This window comes from Littorina saxatilis, linkage group LG1 (genome assembly GCF_037325665.1).
Source record: "Littorina saxatilis isolate snail1 linkage group LG1, US_GU_Lsax_2.0, whole genome shotgun sequence".
NCBI classification, from domain to species: domain Eukaryota; kingdom Metazoa; phylum Mollusca; class Gastropoda; order Littorinimorpha; family Littorinidae; genus Littorina; species Littorina saxatilis.
This window is the reverse complement of record NC_090245.1, coordinates 56,340,919-56,351,247: the sequence shown is the minus strand read 5'-3', so window position 1 is coordinate 56,351,247 and position 10,329 is coordinate 56,340,919. Positions and strand designations below refer to the sequence as shown.

Below are 10,329 nucleotides of genomic sequence, written 5' to 3'. Positions count from 1 at the left end.
ATATAACATAAATTTCTGAATCTGAATGAAAGCAGACGAGAGTTGCATCTGAATCGTCACAAGCTTTCAAGCAGGAACAGCTACATTATAACACAAGGTCGTCAAAGTGACAGGAACTCATAATAACCTGTTTTACCTCACAGAATAATTCTACCATGTCAGAAGCGATGAAATAATGATTCAAAAAATAATCCCTTCTCAGTAGGACTCCCCTTCTTATGCGGCTCAGGTTTTCCAAATATGTCACGTCTTCGGTTGTAAAACCAGATGGTAAATACTGACCAGAGTCCCTTACTAATTCTGCCTTAAGATGTTTCTCATATTATTTTTGAAATCAAACTTTCAGTCCAAAAATCAACATCAGATAAACTACAAACCCAAGCTACACGTAACGGTTGAAGACTGTTGCAAACACTTGGTCTATGCATGTATATGAACAATAAAAATAAAATCTTTGAGAAACATACGTGCTAATCGCGGTTACTAATGACAATCATGAAACACACACTCACACACACACACACACACACACACACACACACACACACACACATTAACACACACAGACACACACATTCTCATCCTCAACAAGCAACCTGACTGTCAGAATGCAGTATGTGATCAAAAAGGATGCGTGATCTTCGTGTCTTTAAATTAAAAAAAATAGAAGGAAGGGATCTTTAACTATGTGCATTATCTGACGTATTGCAGATATGGACTGGTCGGGGTTTTTTTTCACGACGTAGGAGTCTGCGGTAATTAGATATCCCAACGGGGAGACAACCACAGAAACAGATTAGAAGCAAGCCAAAGAAGAGTTCAAGAGAAAGCTGTGCGTTTTTCCGTGCCTCGATTTAAAGTGTGCAGTAATCGTACAACTGTGTGTTTGTGGAGAGAAGGGGTGCTTTTTTTTCTTTGCTTTTTTTGCAGTTTGGCCATGATCGAGGAAGGATCGAATAGATAAGGGCGGGGGGAAAAGCTCAAAACAAGACTAGTGCGGCGTTAGCGGTATTTACACAGATATTACCCGGGGAAAAGCCACAGCTATTTACACAGCCTCAGTTACAGCGACAACAGGAAACGACCATTGCGGGTCAGCTGTTCTGATTGCAGTCAGAGGTGTGTGTGTGTCTGTGTGGGTGTGTGTGTGTGTTTGTATGTGTGTCTGTGTGTGTGTTTGTGTGTGTGTGTGGGGGGGGGTCGGCACGCGCGTGTGTGTGTGTGTGTATGTGTGTGTGTATGTGTGTGTGTGTGTGAGAAATAAAGAGAGCTCGGACAAGTCGATAAAATTGTGCTTCCTGTGGCGATTAGGCCTTATTGAAGGCTGCTCAAATTTACTCACAGTATTATCTGGTCCGTTAGCACCATCACGATATCGATGAAGAAACCCGTCGTGTTTTGTCTGGAAGACATTGAATCCAGGTCATATTTAGCTAAAAAGGACTCCGAATCACACCTTAGTGATAACTCTCCTGGGGTTGATACTTTCCAGTGACCTAACCTGCTTTATAAGGATAGCAACAGGGTTAGGTTAATTAAAGGTTTGAGTCGATCTGACATTAGAATCTATCAATACGTTTATTGTTCATGACAGGAACGGACAAAGGATCATACGTTTTGGAGAAAAAAACCATTGTCAAATTGAACCTCTAGAATGTCAACTCTCAAACACATAACAACTTAATGAGCTACTGCTAATAATCAATGCTGTTGTGACTGATCATGATTGCATGTGCAGATCAAAAACATAGTTTGACAACTAAAATACGAATCACTTCAGCCTTTCCGCCGCCGTTCTATAAATCTTCCCTCTTGAAGAACTCCACGATCTTTTCTGCCAATTTACAAGAAATATTAAGGTTTTCAAATTTCTGAATTTTTGTCTCCCTTTTTTCGTTAGTGAAAAAAAGAATCAACGATTGTATTCATATTGATCAGTAACAATCAATGGCAAGTATTCTTACTTATCATTTAAATAAATCAATACTTGAAAGAAAAAACATGTTATATATGTATACTTACGACTCGACCGCTAGACACAGCTACAGAGAATGACTCAGCCATTCCGGGGGCAAAAAAAGTCTTGTTCTTCAATGTGTACGTCGCGTCTTCACGCATCAGCACGTGCAACTTAAGGTAAGGCACTGGGAAATAGTTCGAGATTCAGTTTACAACACATAATTCTTTATATCCCGTCTTAGCCCGAAATACAGCAAACACCTTGTATTAGTTTATACTTGAAAGATAGTCCTCGAACGACTGCTCTTCACACCTCACACAGTGATGCCTCGTGAATCACATGTTATACACAACCTCGCTTGCTTCACTGAGACTCCAAGACAAATTGGCCATCATCCGTCTTGGTCAACCTAGATTCCTGCCCTCCATTCCGCCTTTGACTGGTCACATAATCACATTAACATAACAATATATCCCGCTGAGCTGTACGTGCAAATGGTCGCAGGTAAAATTATGAATGCGCTGCAGCGAAACAATGGATGTTGCACTACGCACTACCTGCAGCATTCCTGAGAACAGATGAACACCATGCCAATTTATCACTGACATGATCCGTACTCATGTGTTCTTCTCCAGTCTTGATTGATAATGTTGTTTTACGTCATTACAGTGAAACCATTAGGCCAAAAAGAAAAATGTTTGTTTCCGGTAACCCGACCGACCCTATTTTTAAGCGCCGACCCTAAAGGTTTTTTTTCCCTTATCGCACAAAAACAAAAAAATAATTAAAAAAATTAAAAATATGAAGTCAAGTATACTTAATTTAGTTTCAATATATCTAGGTCAAAAACATGTGCTAAATAATTGTAAGTAAACTAAGGAAGCGTTTAAAAAAACAAAACAAAAAACGTAAAAAGACGTTAACAAAACGTAAGAAAAAGGTTAAAAAAAATTTTAAATTTAAAAAAAACGACCGACCGACCCTATTTTGTTCGGCGATGTTACCGGAAACAGACATAGTTTTCTTTTTGGCCTTAGGGGCATATCCCCGGGTATTACCCCGACTTTAGATGAGATACACAGGTGTATGCGTGTTTATGTGCAATCAGCCACCCGGCTGCACTTATGGTAGAAAGACCGAGGTCTTTTACGTGCCACTGTGATGACAGTTTTCAGTTTTCTTTTTTTTTACTTTTTGTTTTCTTCTTCTTTTTGGCTCACGTAAGTGTAGCCTATGCGATCGTAACTTTGTCTGTCTGTGCGTGTGTGCGTGTGTGCGTGTGTATGTCTGTGGTAGAAACTTTAACATTTGACTAAACACCGAAATACTCATTTCACCTGGTTATTTTTCAAGCAACATCTTCAAAGTATTGAACCAATGATCAACATTTTGTCGGCATGTGTGTAGTTAAAGTGTGTATCCAAAGAAAACGGGTGGTGGGGGGTTTTAAGGGGGTAAAAACAGCTGACTGATCAGTTTGTGTCGTGTATGGTATGTAGACCAGGTCAGGGGTCAAGGTTAGGTCAGATCGCGTGAAGGATTGTGGTATAGTACCCAATATTGACGGACTGTGTGATGATATCTTCTGCTATGGTCTGTTGAGACAGTGATATCAAAATCGAGACCGGAGGTCGAGATTTTGATATCACTGTCGAAACAGACCAATAGCAGAAGATATCATCACACAGTCAGTCAATGTTAGATATATTGCTAATTCTCTGGACATTTTGTATTTACTGTAAAGAAGTATTTGTCTCAGTTTTGGCTGTTCCATATCCTTCCCTCTGATTATTATTTCTTTTTGTTCACTCTTTTCTTGTACTTTTCAGTATTTCAAAATGTCTTTTCTTTCAAAAAGTCTTTAGTCACTTGCTCAACTAAATTCTGGGATCATTACATTTTCATATATATTTGTTTGTTTTTAAATTTAGGTGTTTTTGTTTTTGAAGTGGGGAAGCAATAAAGAGGTCGTCGATATCAAAACTGATATCGACGGAAATGTCGTCGATATCACTTTTGCACTGAGCTCAGTTTTGCCCAATTGACCAATGGAAATCCACGTAACATATGAAATAGCAATATATACAGTTATCACCGAGCTGCAGTTCGCCGATTCGGAGAACACGCTTTCACATTGTTCGGTTTCGTAGCTCCAGAAAAATAGATAAAGAAGATACCAAAGGAGATTTCATACAGGTTAATTTGCACAGCGTGTTTCCAGTGTCTGCGCGAGGAAGCGCTGTCGAAAGCGCTGTCGAAAGCGCAGTGTCGATCTGGCCATCTGGCAGTCGTGTCCCCGTAAGTACTAACAAGTCGCGTAAGGCGAAATTACTACATTTAGTCAAGCTGTGGAACTCACAGAATGAAAGTGAACGTAGTCCGCCGCTAGTGCAAAAGGCAGTGAAAGTGACGAGCCTGTTTGGCGCTGTAGCGGTTGCGCTGTGCTTCATAGCACGCTTTACTGTACCTCTCTTCGTTTTAACTTTCTGAGCGTGTTTTTAATCCAAACATATCATATGTTTTTGGAATCAGGAACCGACAAGGAATAAGATGAAATAGTTTTTAAAACGATTTCGGAAATTTAATTTTAATAATAATTTTTATATTTTTAATTTTCAGAGCTTGTTTTTAATCCAAATATAACATATCTATATGTTTTTGGAATCAGAAAATGATGAAGAATAAGATGAACGTAAATTTGGATCGTTTTATAAAAAAAATTATTTTTTACATTTTCAGATTTTTAATGACCAAAGTCATTAATTAATGTTTAAGCCACCATGCTTCGTCGAAGATTGCTTGGCCAAAATTTCAACCAATTTGATTGAAAAATGAGGGTGTGACAGTGCCGCCTCAACTTTTACAAAAAGCCGGATATGACGTCATCAAAGGTATTTATCGAAAAAAAGAAAAAAACGTCCGGGGATATCATTCCCAGGAACTCTCATGTCAAATTTCATAAAGATCAGTCCAGTAGTTTAGTCTGAATCGCTCTACACACACACACACACACACACGCACACACACACACACACACCACGACCCTCGTCTCGATTCCCCCTCTATGTTAAAACATTTAGTCAAAACTTGACTAAATGTAAAAAGTAGGCTACAGACAGACAGATCTAGATCTAGTGTCTCGCACTCTTGCACCGTATCACTTATGCTTACTGTTTCTTTCTTTGTTTATTTGGTGTTTAACGTCGTTTTCAACCGTTCAAGGTTATCAGTATCGCGACGGTATGCTTACTGTGTGTGTGTATGTGTGACGGAGTGATTGAGTTTGTGTTACTGTTTGTCGATTTCTTACGTGAGCCGTGAAGGCTTCGCCTTTTGTTGTATTTGCCAAGCACATCATTGTGGGGCTTTTAATCAATAACATGCATCCGTCTACAATGTATCATCATTCATCCTTCAACATGTATAATAAAATATGTAAATGGCAAGTATACAAGATATACAACATCAGGACATAACGGACAGACGGACATATAGGCTCTAACATACCGTTCGCCTACAAGTAAGGCCGGAGCATAACATAACATGCAGATTACAATACTGATAAAGAGAAAGAGAGAGAGAGAGAGAGAGAGAAAGAGAGAGAGAGAGAGAGAGAGAGAGAGAGAGAGGGAGAGAGAGAGAGGGGGGGTAATGATGGTGGTGGTATCAATTATAATGTATACTCTTAAGTAATAATACAAATAATAGATTCTTTTTGAACTTCCACCCTACAATAGTCAAAAGTCACTAAAATACAAGACACCCCTACACCCATAAGATTGGACAGGGTGACAGACAGGTAAGAGGATAAGTGAAGCAGACAGACATAAGACATACACACACACTCTTGCCTAAAATCTTATAAAAACCTACAATTTTAAACTGTGGAAAAAGTTAAACTGAAATGGACACTTCGCCTTGGTCAATAACCTAACATATATTCGCATAGGGTAACCACTCTGACAAAAATTCAACATTTCTATTCCTGATAAAATTCAATTTCTTTTCAATGTAATATCTTTGATTTAATATTTTTTTTAAAAACACTCAAAAGCGGAACTGAGCCCTGAAGTTTACATTTACAAATATAATATTTTCCTAAAAGAATAATCAAATCTAAAACATTATCAGTGTTCACATTATCATCATCAGTGTAGCCTATCAGTTTTCGATTTACAACAGTCATGTGCATTTACAACAGTCATGTGCATACGATAATCATCATCTAATAGCGCGATGAATCATCACAGGAAGTTGTCCTCAGTCTTGAGTCTTTCTCATCATAAAATGTGTGTAAAGAACGTGTTAGTAAGATAGTGTTGCAAACTCGGTCGCCAAAAAGCTTAAAGTACCAAAGGTACTTGTAACCTAATGCTTTGTAATACTCATGTAATAACGGCACACAGTTCAGTTGGTGTCAAGTTTATCCTGTATATATAGGCTACCACTGTGTATCTTGTACATTCTATGTATGTATTCGTACCATAGACAGTGCAAACGTATACTGTGTTTGCTAACACTGTGGACACAAAGAAAAGAGTGAAAAGTGTGTTTAATGGCGGAGTCCCCCTCCCCCACCCTGTAGCAGCTCATTGTCGCCGTCGGAGTACGGACAAAAATGTGTATCTACCACAGCAGTGTCTCTGGCACCGACATACGTTAGCACCATAAAGATCTGTATTCTCTATAGTCTCTGTTAGCACTACAATATTTGATTATGTTCATAATGGGCCAATTTCTGTTTAGTGAAAAGAGTACTGAATTCGCTCCAAGGTAAATCGCTCAAATGTACTCCCGAATACACAGACAAGTTAATAGCTCAGATCTTGGTTATCGACTCTTCAAAGATTTCGACCCTAGTTCCGGGTAACAAATCTCTCCTAAAGTAGTCCTAAACAGCTCTGACCTTTGAAAAACAAAATTTAAGACTATTATTAAAGCGTTTGCGCGCACAAACACACACACACACACACAAACACACACACGCACGCACACACGTACAGTTCAACAATGGAGTCTGTCATCCTTTATTAGAAAGAAATGAAATTGTGTGGAGTCCACTCAAGTTAATCAAGTGATGAAAACCCCATCCGACCGTTCAGTGATCTCCTTATTAATATAATAGGCCGGTTGCTCCCTGTGCGTGCATGCGTGCGTGCGTGTGTGTGTGTGTGTGTGTGTGTGTGTGTGTGTGTTTGCCTGCGTGCGTGTGTGTGTGTGTGCACTGTGTTTGTGTCTGTCTGTCTAGCTCTGTCTGTGTGTGTGTGTGTGTGTGTGATGATGATAATTAGTTTTAACGTCCTCTTAGAACCAATTGGCCTATCTTGGGACAGGTAGTGTTGATATGCTTTATGGGGGGACAGGACACTGGACAGACATGCAAACAGAGAACACATATGATCGTGTTATAGATCTGGAAGTCTGTTGTTGCGATATTTCAAAATGGGGATGGAAGTAAAGATTTTGTTGGGGTTGTTGCCATAGTGTACGCGAAATATAGTTGAAGTGGAGCGGTTTTGTAGGCTTATTTGCTTTTTATTTATGTAAAATATTTTTTAGACTTTTGGATAATGCCAAAATAATGTAATAAAGAACTGGCTGAATAAGTAAATAAATACGTAACTAGAAACATAAAAATAATTATTAGCCAAATAAGAATATTAAATATAACTTGCTAAAATAATATATCAGAATGGGGAACTTAAGTTCAGGTAGGAGGGCGGTGTATGTGATTTAGCCTTGTTTGAATAGAGCTATGTGATAGGTGGTGTAGGCGCTTTGGTTGTTGGGCGTGGGGGGGGGGGGGGGGGTCGGTGGGAGAGAGGGTTGAGGGGTGGGAAGGAGGAGAGGGGATGAAGTTTTCAAAACAGATGTCCTATTTCAGCCTTATGTATTGAGAGACACAGGGTGTATGCTGGCTTCCATTGAAGCGTGCAATGTTTATCTAAAAACGCATGGGGTTTCAGTTTGTGTTCGTTGACAAGGGTGTGTAGGTTGCGGAAATCTTGTTGGAGTGATTGGCAGCGGTCAAAGTGTGTGTGTGTGTGTGTGTGTGTGTGTGTGTGTGTGTTAGTGTAAGTGTGTGTGTGTGTGTGTGTGTGTGTGTGTGTGTGTGTGTGTGTGTGTGTGTGTGTGTGTGTGTGTGTGTGTGTGTGTGTGTCAGTTTTCTCTCTGTAGTCGCATCGAGTTCGTTACTGTGCTGGCGACATATGTTCAATTATGATTCCTAAACATGAACAGAGACAGACAGCCTCATTATAACTGCGTGCCTAGATGTTTGCAATCAGTCTACAGGAATAATCAGCAGTTACAGAAACAGTTTTAAGCACACTATCCTGTCAGTGGAAACTGAACGTTGAAAAAAATTGAACTGCCGATTTATATATAAAATAATAATTACAAAAATATTATAAATGTAGACGAAACGATTAGCTCTCTCTCTCTCTCTCTCTCTCTCTCTCTCTCTCTCTCTCTCTCTCTCTCTCTTTATTTGCTTGTTTGCTTACTTGTCGATTGTTTGCTGGTTCGTTCGTTTACTTTGTTTATTTGTCATGTTGCTTTACTTGTTTATCATTTATTATATATTTGTATTAGAAGTAAGGACCGGTTGTAAGAAAAGGCGTCGCCTTAAACCTCTATCCTTGAAAAATAAAGTTCCATCATCATCATCATCATCTATCTCTCTCTCTCTCTCTCTCTCTCTCTCTCTCTCTCTCTCTCTCTCTCGCACACACACACACACGACACACACACACACACACACGCACACACTAAACCCGGAAAAAAGTCTTTGACCTGTTAGTTTCTTCACTTACCCTCACATGCTCCCGGCGCGGGATGTTGACATGCTGAGAGACACGGCGCACACCGTCCCGAGAAAATCCATGCGCCGGATGGGTCAGATAGTGCTGCCAGTCCACCTCGTCTCCGGCCACTCTCCCCTCCACGCCGAGGTTCAAAGTATCCAACAGTTTCTTCTTGACCACCTTATTACGTGTAGCATCATCGCTTGTTCTCCTGTGATCACATCTAGCGTGTTCTCCTGGGATGAAAAGCTTCCCTATTGCTTTCGTGCCATTGCTTGTGTTCACAGTCTCTTTTCCACTTTTCTCTGATAAAGAGTTGACCAGCTTCTTAGCCTCTGCTTCTTCGTTGTCGTTATTAGTTTTAGTAGTCTCACCGTCAACATCGTTTTCCACAGTCTTCAGTAACTTCTCCCTCTCCTCAGCATTACTAGTTGTTTTCTTACTTTCTCTTGTCTTAATCCCCTTTTCTGCAGAGTTCAATAGCTTTTCTGTCACCTCTGAATCATCGCTGGACTTCTGTCTGTCATTTTTGTTTTTCACAGAGTTCCAGAGTTCCCCAGGCGGTGTCTGTACCTCACCTTCTATTTCCCCGTCGCCCCAGCCATTTTCCAAGTGGTTAGGGTTTTCCTCACTTGCTGGAAGTGTGGGAACGTGTACACCTTCAGTCGTAGACTGTGTTTCTTCCTCTGGTGTGATCGTGCTCTTTGTCAATGATGTTTCGTCAGTTATTGTCAGTTCATCCGCCATAACACGTACAACGAACAGATACACAGGCGGTCACACACAGGCACTCACTAGTGTCGAAGAAATACCAGCAGTATCAGGAACCTGCAGCCAAACGCACGTGGTGTTGTTGCTCTTGTGCCAGCGGCGATTGCGGTCAACCCAGACTGAATGGAGAGAGACACAGAGAGTGAGTATAGTCCGTGGTTGATAAATGAGCTCACAACTTCTCTTCTCTGTCAATGATCTCTATTTCTCACAGGCTCTCAGTCTCTAGCTGACAATGATTATGACAAAAACCTGCTTGTTATAATCAAAAAGCTTCCACGATACTCTGCCATGTTGTATATCCGGCCACAGTTTTTTAAACGAACGCCCACTGTCAGTGTCGCTGAGTTTCCAGTGAAGTGAGCTTGTTGAAATTTTCCACTGCGTTTTGAACTGCGGTGAGGTGCCTGCTCTCTCTTGTGTCAGCCTTTCATAAAGGGGGGAAGAAGGCGTGTCGTCGCAGTGTTGGTGACAACAGAACGTAATACGCGGCAGTCCGGCTCGCGCAGGATCGACAGGAAACGTTGAGGAGGTCCCACAAAATCCTCAACCGGCAACGGTGGCACCTGTCTATATGACCGTTTGTGTTTATAAGTTGGGGCCAGAAAGTTTAGTATCACTGAAATCATTCCCTTTTCATTTATATGGCCGGCAAATAAAAATAAAAAGCTTCTTTTCTTTATATTCAAATTGCTTTTTAAAAATACGACAGAATAGCTATGTGTGGTACCGAAAGCAGTCTGATGCGGAGTTTCCCTTTCAGCGTCACTTTTGATCCATGATTTGTTTTGC

At 40.4% G+C, this 10,329-nt stretch overlaps 1 protein-coding gene across 4 annotated transcripts in view; it reads right to left on the bottom strand.

Annotated features, from left to right (window-relative positions):
* Nucleotides 1–10,008, bottom strand: part of LOC138974707 (H(+)/Cl(-) exchange transporter 7-like) — a 139,627-nt gene extending 129,619 nt beyond the window's left edge. For 3 of the 4 annotated variants that reach the window (XM_070347435.1, XM_070347441.1, XM_070347430.1), the window contains exon 1: nucleotides 8,776–10,008. In XM_070347435.1, the coding sequence (XP_070203536.1) occupies nucleotides 8,776–9,513 (738 nt within the window). In that variant the 5' untranslated portion in view covers nucleotides 9,514–10,008. The remainder of the gene's footprint in view (nucleotides 1–8,775) is intronic. The other variant, XM_070347446.1, reaches the window with a different exon arrangement.
* Between the last annotated feature and the right edge of the window lie 321 nt (nucleotides 10,009–10,329).